The sequence below is a fragment of the Trachurus trachurus genome, assembly GCF_905171665.1.
Source record: "Trachurus trachurus genome assembly, chromosome: 5".
In the NCBI taxonomy this organism is placed as follows: Eukaryota; Metazoa; Chordata; class Actinopteri; order Carangiformes; family Carangidae; genus Trachurus; species Trachurus trachurus.
The window spans coordinates 29,816,016-29,830,945 of NC_139896.1; the positions used below are offsets into that span (position 1 = coordinate 29,816,016).

Sequence of the window (14,930 nt, forward strand, 5' to 3'; positions counted from 1 at the left end):
TATAGTGGGTTAAAGTAACAATAATAATAACAATAAATAAGCATAAGCCTATGATGAATTTTATATTTTATAATGTTCATTAGAATTACTCACAGTACGTAAAACACACCACTCAAAAAATGAATAAAACAAAGAATGAATGAAACCAACAACTTACACACAGTGAATAAACACCACACAATCAATATAACTGAAGGAAGCAGATGATAGATAGAAGATGGTAAGTGTGGCGCAGGAACAGAACACAAAACAGGTGCGTCAAAGGATGTGAAGACAAGACCATAAACGGAACCAACAACGACAGCAAGCATTCACACTCAGGGCTACCTGGGAGCAATGAATACATGTCCTTCAGACTCAAAACTGTTTGGCAGCAGTGATTCAAAATCTGCAACAGAAAGGGGAAGATTATCCGGGAAGAGCAGTGGGCAGAGCAGTGGGGAGTTGTGGGTAAACAGCAGCTGTTCTTCAGAGGTGCAGGGACGCAGAAGGGAGTTTACCATAGCAACACTGAGGTATCATGGGAACACTAGCGTTAGCCAATATGGTGCCTAAAATGAAACCTGACTCTCAATGGACCAAGTTTTTATTTCACAAGCACTCACACATTTTGTCTTTTTTTTGGAATTTGTCAACAAACAATTTCCGATTCATCCTGTTTCAACCTAACATAATTTGGACGTCTGAAAACTGACTTGACTGACCGAACGTGATGTGTCAGGAAGGAAGTTTTCAGACAGGTTACCCACAATGAGTGCTGTTAGATCAGGCAGGCATCAACATGGCCAACTATTGCAGGGGAGGTGGGTGAAAAGTCCTGATGGAAGTGGTCACCCCTCAGACTGGCAGGGGAGAGGGCAGCGCACAGACACATAATCAGAGGAAATGCATTGCATTGTGAAGGGCATGTTGAAGGGCAACTTCATTTCATCTATCCTAAGACAGAACACATAAAGATATCGACCGACTCTGAAGCCGCAACACGTGAGTCTGCGATGGATCCGGCTTTGTTTTCTCATTGTGTGGTGACCTGTAGCTCTGTACAGCAGTGGAGGGAAATGTTGACTTTTAGTGCTAAAATAGAGTGCCCAGGTAGTTTTCCGCCCACAATGCCGTGCACATCCGGGGTCAGGGTTACTGAGGAAGTGTTGGTGCCGTGCCCCTGACGGTCTGAGGGGTGAGACGGGGGGGAGGAGAGGGAGACAAGCTGATGGAGACAGGGAGTACAGAGGGACGACACAGGAGTCAGGCGCTGCGCCGGGCGGCACCCTGACACCTGACGACATGGGAGGACCTGGGTGGGCTGGACACGGCTCGGCCCTGTAGGGTCAGTCTGCAGGCTGCAACGCCTCCAGCTCTAGACGAGATACTACGGCAGCTAAGAAAGTGTTATATAATAGTATAATATACCAATAACTCTACTAATGACTCTTTTTTTTTTAACCTTAAAATATCATATGATGACAACAATAAATCCAGATTTACTAGACTATGAATAAATAGCAGTAGCTACATGATGTAGGTTAACTGTAAAATATGTGTATTAATGTGTATTAATGTGGCATTAGAACATGTTAATTTGGGAGTAAACTGTGTATATAACAAACAATTACAAGTACTTTTACTGTATGTAGAGCTCGAAACGCTCAATTCTGGTCTGGCTATTGCACTCTGGCTAGAGTTGATCTGTCAATACCTGAGCTCTAGAGCAAGAATTAGTTAAGACGTTTAGGAACTAATGACGCTGTAAGAAAAAGACAGAAAGAGAGAGACAGACGAGAGTGAAAGAGAAGTGATGATACAGAAAGAGAGAAAAACAAGGACAGAAAAAGACAGAAATATGGTCAAAGAGCATGAGAAGAAAGTGAAAGAAAGGGAGAGACAGAGGAGGAGGGAGACAAAACCCATTTGGAGCTATCCACAGAAGGAAAAAGGATTAGGAGGAGGGGTGGACAAAAGACAAGTTTTAACAGAGAACATGAATATCTGTCTTCCTTGGGTGCAGGAGGCGTTTTTTTTTCTCTTTTTTGTTTGTTTTCTTTGCTTTCGCTTCTGGAGCAGCAGATACGTGGGGAGGAGAGGGGGGTGAGGTTGAGGGACTGGAGGAGCCATCGTGAGAGATGTGGGATCTGAGCTGCAGCAAGAGGGTGAAGAGGAAGAAGGGGAAGGGATAAAAGAAGGAAGAGGAGAGGGGAGGGGGGCAAGCAGGCTGGGACGGGTGAGGGTAGGAGGGAGGGCAGCAGGAAGAGGTTCAGGACGAGAGGTGTGGGAAGGAGGAGGCAGCGGTAAAGGAGTAGGAAGTAAAGGTAGGGAACGTGGACCAATATGGAGTATACTTGCCCTTGGTGTATGGCACTGTGTGGATCCATCAGAGAAGGAGTGAGCAAGAAAAGAAACAGGGGATCGGGTGGGAAGGGGGGGATCACAGACAATATTTTATTCAATTACTGTTTGAATAAAAATATTGTTTTCTTGAAATAAAGAAACCAATTTAAGTCAAACAAGACAAGAGAGAAAAAGAAATGAAAAGCAAACATCTTATTTGCAAGAGCAAACAGAAAAACCAACAGAAGAAAGAAAAAACTGGAAGATCCAGGAAAGGAAAACAGGAAAGACAAAACCAGTAACTGTGAGAGATAACCATGGGGAACGAAAAGATCAAAATAAAACAAATGAACTAGGAAAAGAGGGGAGTAACAGGGTCTGGACAAAGAAAGAATGAGAGAGACAACACGTGTCCCCATTCAGACCCACAAAAACCCAAACTCCCACATCTGACGAGCCCTGATCCCGGGCCGTGTGGGAGTTTATCTACTGAATGATTCCAAAGCTGAGAAACATCGCACACAATCCAACGGAAACAAAAAAAACAAGAAGAAAAGAAAGAAAAATCACACATAACAGAAGGAAGATTCCCAAAATCATAAAACTCATCATAAGGAGTGAAAAGCATGCAGTTTTTCACAACTTTTCAGAACATCAAATACTTTGAACACAGACGCTTCAGAATCATTACTTGGTGGAGAAGAGGCGAGAGCATTTGGCAAAAAAAATAATAGCACAGAGGTCACCATTATTTTCACCTGAGTAACACAGTAAAACCACAGCTTTCACCTTTCTGTCCGTTCAGTTCTTTTTTTTCTTCAGCCAGTGTGAAGAAAAAACATCACCGTTTTACAGCACAGCATGAAGACAGGAGGGAACAGGGGGCAGTAGAGGAGGCAGTAGGGGGGAGGGGCTCAGGTATGATCCTGCCTATCAGAGAGCGCCGAACGGGGGGAGAGGGGGCGCTAAAGAGAGGGAGGGAGGAGGACGGGGGGGCAGAGCTACTGACTCTGCTCAGACACTCCCTACGATGATGTCGGAGGACCCAGGACGAAGGGATGAATAAGAGCGTAAGGTCATATTTGGAAGAGAGAGAAGAGAGGAGCGGAAAGAGAGAGAGAGAGCAAATAAGAGAGACAGAGAGCAAGGGATGCTGGGTAGTCGCAGGTACTTACACTGCACCTGTAGGATCTGGTCACTCAGGTTGGCCTTGATGTGGTTCTCACTATAAGTGGGCAGTACCAACCCTAGACTGAGGTAAAACATCAGGAACATAGGATGAACTCACATGTAAACACACACACACTTTACTTTAGGCAGTTACCGTACACCACATACAGTAAAAGTAAATCTGTAACGCTTTATATTAAGGTCCTTGTAATAAGCATTAGTTAATAGGTAATAAGGCCCTTATAAGTGATTACAAGATGGTTATTAACATTATTATGCGTAGACTATATGTATTAATAGTCTCATTATAATATAGGTAATAGCAGACTATAAGAGATTTATAATAACTTATGAGAAACGTGTTAACTGTTTGTTGATGCTTATGCCTTTATTAATCTTGGAAGGACCTGTAATAAGCGTTAGTTAATAGGTAATAAGGCTCTTATAAGTGTTTACAAGTAATAATAGTCTCATTATAATATAGTTAATAGCAGACTATAAGAGATTTATAATAACATAAGAAACTTGTTAACTGTTGATGCTTAAGAACATTAATAAAATCCTCATGAGTATCTTATAATTGTTCATAATAACATTACAAACACATATTGAGTCAACTAGCCCAACCATGATGTCTTTGTAGAAGTTTATTATAAGTTATTATAAATCTCTACATATCTACATATATAGTCTTATAAACGCATAATAATGTTAATAAGCATCATGTAATCACTTATAAGGGCCTTATTACCTATTAACTAACGCTTATTACAAGGACCTTAATATAAAGCGGTACCAATAAATCTTGTTATTTTGGACCTCTACTGCTCTGACCTCACCTGGTTGCAGTGATCTTGTACAGTAGTGTACTCCAGCACACACCTGAACACACCAACCACCTGACCACCTGACCACCTCTCAGAGGGGCAGCCCTCACTGTCTGGGAGTTTTTCTTTTTACATTCAAAACATCCACATACACTATTGCACCGAACAACAGGTGGCACTATTGCTGCAAAAATAAAGATAACTGCAAGCTAGAAAACACAGTCCTTGGTGCAGCAGCTTCTAAAATATTCATTTACAAAAGCAGGCTTGAAAATGTGTTATGAAGATGGAGATAGCTTCAAGACATTTTTGTTAGACGTTGAGGATCCACTGTGTTGTTGGTCAGAACTAATAAACCCAGAATTAATTGTTTTATGAATCTCCACAGAGGAGCTTTACTAGTTTAGAAAGGGCAGCCCTACTAAAAACTTTGTGATGACAAGTCCGATTTTTCAAGGAAGTTCAAGCCCCCATGACATGAGAGATTTAAGCTGCAACCCAGATGATAGTCAAACCCCACAGTCAGTATATGAGAACACACATCTGGTATGTCTCTGCCTCTGCAGTGAGAAGGCTAGCATCCTGTTATTTCTGAGTGAAGCAGGTTAACAAGTGTCCAGTGAGTCATATTCAACAGGTTTGATAGGTGATGGTGGTCGCATTCAATGGAATAAGTCTCAAGTATAAACCTGTATTAGCTGATCTTTGTGGGCCTAATGTGCGGTGCAAGCTGTAAACACAACATTGACGTATTATTACCCAAGAAAGCTGATATTGTGAAATACTGGCAAACAGTGACCTTTTACCTATCTAGCACACAGAGTACCATCATGTTTCCAACCTGCTGTTTATTCTCAACCACCTATGTTCAACAGCTCCCTCACCTTTGTTTCTCAGCTCTCTGCTGCTGAACAGGTTGAATCACAGAGCCACTTTAACAGAGCTTGAATTCTAAAAACAGCTGCAGCAAGCAAGAGCACCGATGAACCAGAGCAGTTCCAGACAAACAAAACCACCAAAACAATGAGCCGAACGATGTTATTGAGTGCGGTGAGTGCGGATCAACAAAGGACCACTTCATATTACATGTACACATAGCCATTTGTTTGACTGTCAATAGAAAAGTATCGATTACAGCAGCTTTGAGTTTCATTTCTATTATAGCCACATACTGGTTTTGCTTTGTAATATGTCATCGCCACATCCTGAGCTCTACATCTAATCTACATACACGTTACTAAATATTTACTCTTCTACCAGAGCCTGAAATTAAAGAGAGAATAAATGGAAATACATGTCTCATCTCTTAATCTGTGGAGCTATACAAAGCTAAACTCAGTAAGGGGATTAATTGGAACAGACACAAAATCAGGCTGTGACAGTATCAGGTTCGGAGTGCCACAGTTCAATTTGACTATAATATAAGGCGAATGTAGATTTAAATAAACATCCAAATGTCACCAGTCTCACAAGAAAAATATTCTGCTCTGAACTCTAAGGGCAAAGGACCAATAAGAGCGCAGGGCTGAGGTTCCATTTGAACGTTGCAGGCCACGACAGTGACATACGGAGCATTAAATAGGCAGGAAGTTCCCTTTGAGTTGAATATTAATAGAATTTTGCAGAGGAAGCCTCATATGGACTCGGCCAGGACTGGGCACGCTGCCAGCAGATGCAATAATGAAAACACACATCAGGCATTTGTAGGACTATTGAATATCATAAACTGTAATTTACCAAGTGCTGCCTGGAGGAAATGTCATTATGATGCAACCTCAAATGTTCAACCAAGTTTTGGGATGATTAAACTATGCAATTAATTTGTGCTTAGAGAACTGTTGAGGATCTTTACGAGAGAAGAAAAACGTTTTTTTTTGTTTTTTGTTTTTTTTACATGGGTGATTCAGATGAATTATTTCATGCAAATGCAGAAAGCAAATGAGCTGCATTTAGTCAGTGACAGGTTCGGTCTATTCCAAACGCACGACAAACGCTGCCGGTCGATGAGTAACAGCTGTCGACAGGAAAATCTGAGACCTGTGGCTGAAAATGGACGATTAAAAAGTATCAAAGTTGGACTTCACTCACTGGTTCAAGTTGCACAATCTTTGGTTCTGAGGTCAGGGGATGACGTTCCATTTGAAACCTACCTGTAGTCTGTGCCGTCCACGGGCGTCCACGTGTACGTCCGCATGGCCTCGTCGATGTACCTCTGTTGGCGGCCACAGAGAAAAGTCTGGTGAGTAAAAACTGTCACAACCTCGGCTCGCGTCTCTTCCCCGTCAATGGAGGGAAACAACGGATCCTGAACATTCAGACTGATTCAGATTCATTACAGGAAGGTGCTACTTTGGATCGTGATTGAATCTCATATATTGATGACTTGCCTCATCAACTGACTTAATGAGCGTCTTGATTTTCCTTTGCCCTGATTTGCCATCAATCATCTGTCGACGGATCTGGAAAGCGAGAGAGAGAGAGAGAGAGAGAGAGAGAGAGGCTGCAGCATGAGAAGGTGTATAAATACGTACAAACACTTGCACAAGTCAGAACCGGTGACAAATAGATACGCAGGTTTTCCCAGATGAAGATGTCTGACAGATGTTGACTTGCCTCCTCCTTGTTGCTGTCCTCCAGCTCAGCGTCCAGAAAGTCCAGAGTGACGGGCTCCCTGAAGTTAATGATCTGAGGCGGGGGGAGAAAAAAAAAAACAGAGGAAGATGGAGAAGCAGATTCACATCAGTCAGCGGGAATGACATCTAACTTTGCCTTTAGAATCAACAGAAGCAGCAGGCTCAGTATGTAGAGAGTGGGGTGCACAGTCAGACCAACCTTAGGTCGCAGGTTGGGATGCAGCAGCACGTAGCCATTTGGATCAATAGCAAAAGTGTAACCATTGGCTCCAAGCTGCACAGAAAAAAATGGTAAATGCAGATGAGTTTCAATGATCATCATGAAGGTGATATGATGTAAATGTAAATGTACCTTTACCCTTTACAACAACCTCTTTGGTGAACCAAAGTGCTTTATAATAGATAATAAATAAAAAGAAATAAGTAAAAACAATTAAAAACAATAAAATACAGTATGAGGTGAAACTGAGTGTGCAGCACAGCTCACTCTGTACGTAGGAGTCTTCCTTTTGATTTCGTTGATTGCAATATCCACTCCCATAACTCCCAGGATGAGCTGGTTCTGTGTGAAAAAACACATAAAGGCAATTATTAGCATTTTACCCACAACCCCTGCCGACATCAGAGCATCACACAGAGCTGGGAGCTGTGCCGCGGGACTGCTGAGAAACATCTCTGTGCCATCGCTTGACTTATCGTCACTTCGTGCGCAATCTGATTAGTCCGCATTTTCACAGTCTATCTTAAACTGAGTCGCTTTGCGGCAGCGTCACTGCTTTAAGCCGGTGTGATAAGCTCAGAGTAAATACTTTTGTCATGGATACTGGAAGCTGGATGCATCTGTGCTTCTCCGGATGATAGTAGATACCACAGATGGGTGGCTGTGGTGTTTGCTGTCACCTCAGGGGGGAGGTGTTGCCTCGAAGAGCAGCATCTGCACGAATGCCATCACAAATGACTGATGACGGTCAACAGCACCAAACAGATGCCAAATAAAAACCGAAACCCTCCTGCTACTGCAACACACTGTCTGTTTGAATAACCTCAAACATCTGTAAACTTACTCACCTGAACGAATTTCAAAACATCACTTTTATATAATAATAATAATAATAAAAAAAGGCAAAGAGTCATTTTGCAGTGTTTTTCAACCTTGGGGTTGGGACCCCATGTGGGGTCACCTGGAATTCAAATGGGGTCGCATGAAATGTCTAGTAATTGACTACTGATAAAAATGTTTTTTAAACTAAAATTATGATTAAAAACACTACACACAATCATAAACAACTGTATTCTATACTTTCACTTTCTCAAATTGAAATCGAGTTCAAATAAAATGCAGCATATAGAAATATCTGAGCTGACACATCTTGATTGGTGGGGTCGCCAGAATTTTGTGATGTCAAAATGAGGTCACAAGCCAGAAAAGGTTGGGAACCACTGCATTAATGCAAAGGTAGAAGTCATACTGTTTATATGTAAAAGTGTTGTATTTACCCGAGAGCTCACAGTATCAGCAGTGAGGTTGAAGACTGGCATTGTCCCAGTGATGACAAGGCCCAAACCCTAATCAAACAGATCAGAAATCCAGTTCATCCAGGAAAAGATAACATAATGTATTGCATAATCTTAATTATAAAATGAATAATATAGCAAGCAAATAAATCAAATGAAATTACACTCACAAACCAAATTGATTAGATTTAAAAAGACTGTGACACAAGGTTTATGACCTGAATTTGCCCAAATATCTTTAACAAACAAAAGCAGCAGAGGGAGTGAATGATGAAACGCAGACTGCATAAGTCTGCAGAAGAAAGATCTGAACAATTTTACATAGATTTCTTTAAAGGGATAGTTCACCCTAGAATGATATTTCGCTCATTATCTACTCACCCTCATGTTGACTAAGGGCTGGAAGAATTTCCAGAGTCCACCGTCCCTTCTCTGAGTTACAGGGGGTCTTGGCGTCGCAGTGCATTTCAATGCAACGGTTGCAAAGGGACACCAGAGCTCTTCGTAAAAAAACACACACAAAAAAACATCCAAATACCTCCATGATGCTCGTATGTAATGTCCGTCTTGTGCTGAAGCCCCAAATTGCGTAATTGTCCCGAAAAAAATTAAATAAGCTTCCGCTACAAACAAGCTTAAAATATAGACTTATTTAATTTTTTTCAGGACAATTACGCAATTTGGGGCTTCAGCACAAGACGGACATTACATACGAGCATCATGGAGGTATTTGGATGTTTTTTTGTGTGTGTTTTTTTACGAAGAGCTCTGGTGTCCCTTTGCAACCGTTGCATTGAAATGCACTGCGACGCCAAGACCCCCTGTAACTCAGAGAAGGGACGGTGGACTCTGGAAATTCTTCCAGCCCTTAGTCAACATGAGGGTGAGTAGATAATAAGCGAAATATCATTCTAGGGTGAACTATCCCTTTAAGGATTGAATGAATAAAATGCTGTCTCTCTCACCAGTGCATCCTGGTAGACGTTTGTCCACAGGACCTGCTTGGCTCTGGGCCCGGCCAGCACCATGGGACGGCCCAGGACGTCCAGGTACTCCTGAAACAGGAGAAACACACAGCGGTGGTGCTGAGACAACATAAACCCTCGTGATCAAACAGACGTTTACAGTGCTTGTCATGTACGGTCATAAAAAGCAGAGAGCTGGAAGAGCCGCCCAACATCCATGTGTCATAAAACTATAAGACCCTGACCGGCACCCTCTCAGTAACCACATAAACCAGTGGGCCACCAGCAGCATCCCGGCCCCGCCGAGCAATAAAGCCTCCGGTCCTGATCCACTCAAGGCCGTTTTTCATCATTATGAAGGAGCTATTAAAAACACATTAGGGGTGTCAATGGCACGACGTGCAAACAGGCCTTTCTCCCAGAGGCTCTACTGTCAACGCTGGCACTGTGAGAATGTCCCACAGCGCTTGTGAATAGAGGTGAGGGGTTAAGTCTACTAGTAATACATCACATTCGCTATATTGTGTTGTAAGGAGCCACCTCATACGAAAGCTGAGATGTCTTTTTTTTTGTAAACAACCTATTGATCCGTGTCATTTTGGAGATGGAGTGTAATTGGTAAAAATTATTGAGGGAGTGACCTCATGACATAAGAAGCAACCACACTGTGAGGAGGAGAGAAAAAGCCTTGCAGGAAGAGGACGGTTAATCATTGAGTTTTTATTGTCTTGTTGATGATGTGTTTACAATATCCTATTCAACAGCCGAGTGAGTTATAAGAATATATATGTATTGACATAATAAACTCACATAAAAACAGAGCAGGAGCACTATACAATTTAATTTCATATATAATATGATATATATATATGATGACGTATATTTTGCGGTAAAAAACGGAACATTACTGCAAATTCCTGACCCTTGCCACAGCGCCACTCCTCTTTGTGCATCCATCCTGAATATACAAAAAGGGGCTCCCTGTATAAGCACACGGCGATTCCAGTATTGCCTTTTTGACCGTTTGTTTTTCATTGCCTGAACAGTGAGGTGCTGACAGGCGTAACCTATTCTATTATTAGCTCAATAAAAGTCCGGTTTAACGCGCCACAGGGAGATATTCCATCAGGACAATGACAGCCAGACCTTTTCACGGGATATAGGGGGAAATTTTCCGCCTGGCTAGAACAATCTAGGAAACATAAAAAGTCAGCAACCGCAGATGTGTGGTCCAAACGGAGACGGAGCCATATAGACTCCGGCAGCCTCTCTGCGCGTTGATTAAACGCTATTGTCTCCCTGGGTATTGTAACAACCACCACTGCGGAAAGTAAACTCATCAGTATGTTCCCTGTAAAGACAAAACATCCTAACTAATGTCTGGCCTGTTATTGTTGTTCCACTGACAAAACGTCCAAACAAAGAAGCAAAAAATGGATGAAATAGCAAGAATTTCACAGGTAACCTTGAGGAATCACAAAATATACACTCATTTATTTTCAAAATGACTCCACTCTTCCCACATTACTGTATGACTCAGGAAAATATGAAATATAATATTTTTTTTGCCATCTGTGGTCCATCCGTTATTGGAATGTTGTCATCTCAGTCAAGTGAGACTATGTGATGAGTGTGTGACGTTGAAGGGCAGAGTATGGTTAAATAACATAAGGCCCCAATGTGTCTTCTGGCCCTATGCAGAGAGCTGGAGTCTCCCACTTTCAGAAAACCTATTAGAGTAAGTGGCAGTTCTCAGAATATAAATATGCCAGAGTTAATGGAACAGCTGACAGTCTATTCTGGGGCCTGATCGCTCACCGGGGCTGTGGGGGGGTGGGGGGGTTGTTGTGCAGTAGCTCCCCCACCTCCCAGCGACTGAGTCAATTTCTACAGCTGGAATGAGGTTATCCCAAGGGCCTCTAGAAGCTCATAGTGCCTCGAGCGAGTGTGATGGGGGGTGGAAGGGCCCTGAGTGTGTGAGGGACCAGAGAGGTGTGTGTGTACCAGACAGAGAAAAAGAGACAGAAAGAGGAAAAGGAGATCTGACAGTCTTTAGATCAGAGCCTCCCCCCAAAAAAACATTTCTCACAGAAAGACTGCAACCATGTTTGTTATCGCTGCATCTCCACCTCTGTCACCTCGCTTCTTTAGTCATACAGCTGTGCCCTCTTATGTCCCTTTGTTACGGTATACTCAAAGATATCTACAATCTGAGTAATTAACATCAAAGCAAGCATGAAGAAAGGGGGAAGAATGGACTAGCATCTTGCTTGAAATTGATGTTTCTGTGGATTGGTGAAGGCGCATTCAGACGCATGTACACACTCTATATATCTCACCTGGGTGTTGATTCTGATGGCGCCGATCGATGGAATTTCAAAGTAGTAACCTGCAGATTAAGAGGACAGGATCAATACAGTATTCCACTCACATGCTTCTGTCATGTTGCGTCTCAGAGCTTTACATTATCAAGAGGTAAAACATTCAAAGTGTGCGCTAAAGTGATCTAATCTCTTCAGTGTTATTGGAAACGTCTAACACCACTGTTTCAGTCTGATGATGTTGAGCCAGACGGGCACGGTGGAGCTTGTGGCCATTGACCTCTGCACACTCATGGTTGTTCTGTAGGATGTAAATGCGGAGGCATCTTGGGACTGCAGAGCCCCGGGCTCTGCTGCTGCTGATTAGGAATGGAGGAGAGTGACCGACTGGGTCAATAACCACGCCGCTCCCCAAGTTATTAAAGCCATGAGTGTTTATACAAAGAGCCGCGAAATGGAGACGGCATCCCCTGAATGTTAAAAGGCAGAGATGACTCTCATTATTTTGATGCATTATGCACTTTGCCACAGTGGTCTGTGTCGAGATTCGCCTCCTCTGTCTCATTCATTTGCACATGCAGACCGTGCAGACACCGCGCGCCGCACGTGCACGGGCGTACACATCCCTGCACGCACAGTCACGGGGAGCAGCTATTTGTTAGAGTTTTCTTCGGAGCAGCGGTTCAACCCCGGCTTTTGGCTGTTTGCCAGAGAGGTGGCATCTGTGGTTGTAGTGGAAGAGAGCAAAACAGGCTACAGGCAGTAACCAAAGAGTAGGAATGTAACATGGTTCACGTCTGGGCTGTGGACGTTAACTACAGCAATCTGCTGCGCAGGGGGCAATTATGCTTGTAATCGACTAAGTTTGCTTTGCAACTCTCATTTACATAACGGCTTTACTCTAGTAGACGTCAGTTTTCTTCAAACATCAGCCTCAGATTTTGGGGTTGTATGTGTTTATTTGATTTTGACAAAATTGACTGATTGAATCTCCTGCTCTGTCCAGTGTGAGAACGTCTTTTCCTCTTATTTAGACCAGCATGCGCTACTTTCTATTCATGATCAGTTTTCTTGTCTTGCTTTAGTTGATGTATAAACTGTAATAAGTCTAGCTGATAAAGTGGTAAATGAAATAAGGATTTTACTTCTACTCCGGGTGGTCATCTTGAATTTCTGCCATATTTTATTCCCAGTGTTGGATTAACAGCACCACTTTTGTGGAAGTATTAGGATCACCAATGTGGTAGATCACATTTGCTGCTTTTTATCCTCAACTTCACCTCTATTTTTTTTTTTTTTTTGAGGATAACTCTCTTTTCTGTTTTGGATTTTGTGACACTGTTTGAGAGCATGGATAAATGATTCCATTGTCCTCAGAGTCAAAGAGAGGTTACTTTCTGCTTAAGATGGGCTTGCAGCTCGAGTGAGCCAACAGCTAGCATCTCCAAGTGGCCTAGTTGTGGGTGTTTGTGTGTGTGTGTGTGTGTGTGTCACGGGTGTCACGGGTGAAGGGTTAGGGCCTGTGGAAGTGTCAGGGAGCTGACTCTGTTGGAGTGAGATACCAAAGAGTAATAAGTACTGGAGATATGAGAGGACAGCTCCATAGAGGCTGGTGTGTCAACACTATTGTCTTATGTTGGCATAGACTTTAGTAGCATGGTAATCACTACAGTGGCGAGCTGCAGAGAGCGTGTTGGCACAGAGGCGTAATCCTGGACTTTCCCCCAGCCTGACAGGGAGATGGCACGGTAATCATCCTGCTACCAGACTCCTCCTGCTAATTAATAACAACTTCTGGGGAGATACTTCTGAAGCACTTGGCTCCAATGGCGACGCTCTAATCAGCGGCAGCAGTTAGCCGAGGCTTCACACAGGCAGCTGAAGGCCTCATAAAGGAGCAGCTTCGGATAAACCGCAAGAACTGAGGAAATCTAGTTAATCAAGCCCACAACTGAGATGAAGGGAAGTGGGTTACGGTTTAAAAAGAAAAAAAAAAAAGCGTGTTCACACAGCAACAACAATGTGAGCTGAAAACGAGCTGAGTCAAGATGAGATTCGTTGAGACAATGCAGCTAACAGGAAGAGCCGCTGAGTCATTTGGGCTGTCAGACTGTCAGTCAGAGGCAGGGCGGCCCGCTCGCTGGGTTATTTTAGGGACTGGAGCAGCTTGAGATGAATACAATATTGATTTGATCACGTGCACATCAGACAGAAGACACACGGATAAATCTCAGTGATGATGAGTTAGTGACGGTGCAGGTGGGTCTGAGTACTTCCATCTATTTTACTTATTTTCTGCTAAAGAGGTTCAATCAAACTGACCTGGATGTGATCAGAACCGGGCTTTGTGTATTTATAACCCCACACAGCAGGAGAACATCTTTACATACAACTGATAGATTTATTTTGTGGTGGAAATTTTGATGGAGTCCTATTCTGGGCAAGTCTGTTAGAATGATCAGTGTTGACCATGTATGGTGAGCCTGCTGAAGGTAACAGGATGAACTCTGTATAACATTCTCTGAGACTGATCTGGGTTGTAAATTCCTAAAGTTAAAAGGATAGTTCAACATTTTGGCGAACTGGCCCATTGCCATAATCCCTATAGTCATAGCAGAAGGTTCGTTACCTTTAATTGTTGGTGCAAGCTGACTGAAAAACAGCTTCTACCCCAAAGCCATCACAATACTAAATGCAAACATGAACTGCCTATGGCTATATAATATCTCTTATTGATTTACTTTTATCTTTTTATTTTTTTATATTTTTATACATATACTCTCATATTTTACCATGCTAGCACAATGCACTTGCACTTCTCACTTTATCCATACGCATACTCATAAAGTTGACTGCTATACAACTGAATGTCGGCACTGATGCGTTATTGTTATTGTCTGTCTTGTTTCTATGTGTGGTGCACTTTAAGGTTTAGCTTTTAATCTCGTTGTGCTGACAAATACATTCTTATTCTGATTCACATCCATTGAGTATTGCACCCTGATTGTTTTATTACCTATGTGAGCTTATCTTATGACTGGGAATGAGATAACCAGAGGCATAGGATGGAGTACGTATAACGAAGGGGCTGCAACCACTGCTCAGTGGGCACATCCCTGAGCTACTAGACTGCCGTGTGGTTCTGTGTTGTGTCCTTCTCTATACCTCTCTATA

The 14,930-nt window shown here is 42.7% G+C and overlaps 1 protein-coding gene across 1 annotated transcript in view; it reads right to left on the bottom strand.

Annotated features, from left to right (window-relative positions):
* Nucleotides 1-14,930, bottom strand: part of cacna2d2a (calcium channel, voltage-dependent, alpha 2/delta subunit 2a) — a gene marked incomplete at its 5' end in the record, with an annotated part of 167,084 nt that overhangs the window by 8,279 nt on the left and 143,875 nt on the right. The window contains 10 exons of the mRNA XM_083971151.1: nucleotides 328-388; nucleotides 3,501-3,577; nucleotides 6,473-6,534; nucleotides 6,710-6,781; nucleotides 6,936-7,007; nucleotides 7,155-7,229; nucleotides 7,443-7,517; nucleotides 8,453-8,521; nucleotides 9,436-9,525; nucleotides 11,775-11,824. Of these exons, the coding sequence (XP_083827277.1) occupies nucleotides 328-388; nucleotides 3,501-3,577; nucleotides 6,473-6,534; nucleotides 6,710-6,781; nucleotides 6,936-7,007; nucleotides 7,155-7,229; nucleotides 7,443-7,517; nucleotides 8,453-8,521; nucleotides 9,436-9,525; nucleotides 11,775-11,824 (703 nt within the window). The remainder of the gene's footprint in view (nucleotides 1-327; nucleotides 389-3,500; nucleotides 3,578-6,472; nucleotides 6,535-6,709; nucleotides 6,782-6,935; nucleotides 7,008-7,154; nucleotides 7,230-7,442; nucleotides 7,518-8,452; nucleotides 8,522-9,435; nucleotides 9,526-11,774; nucleotides 11,825-14,930) is intronic.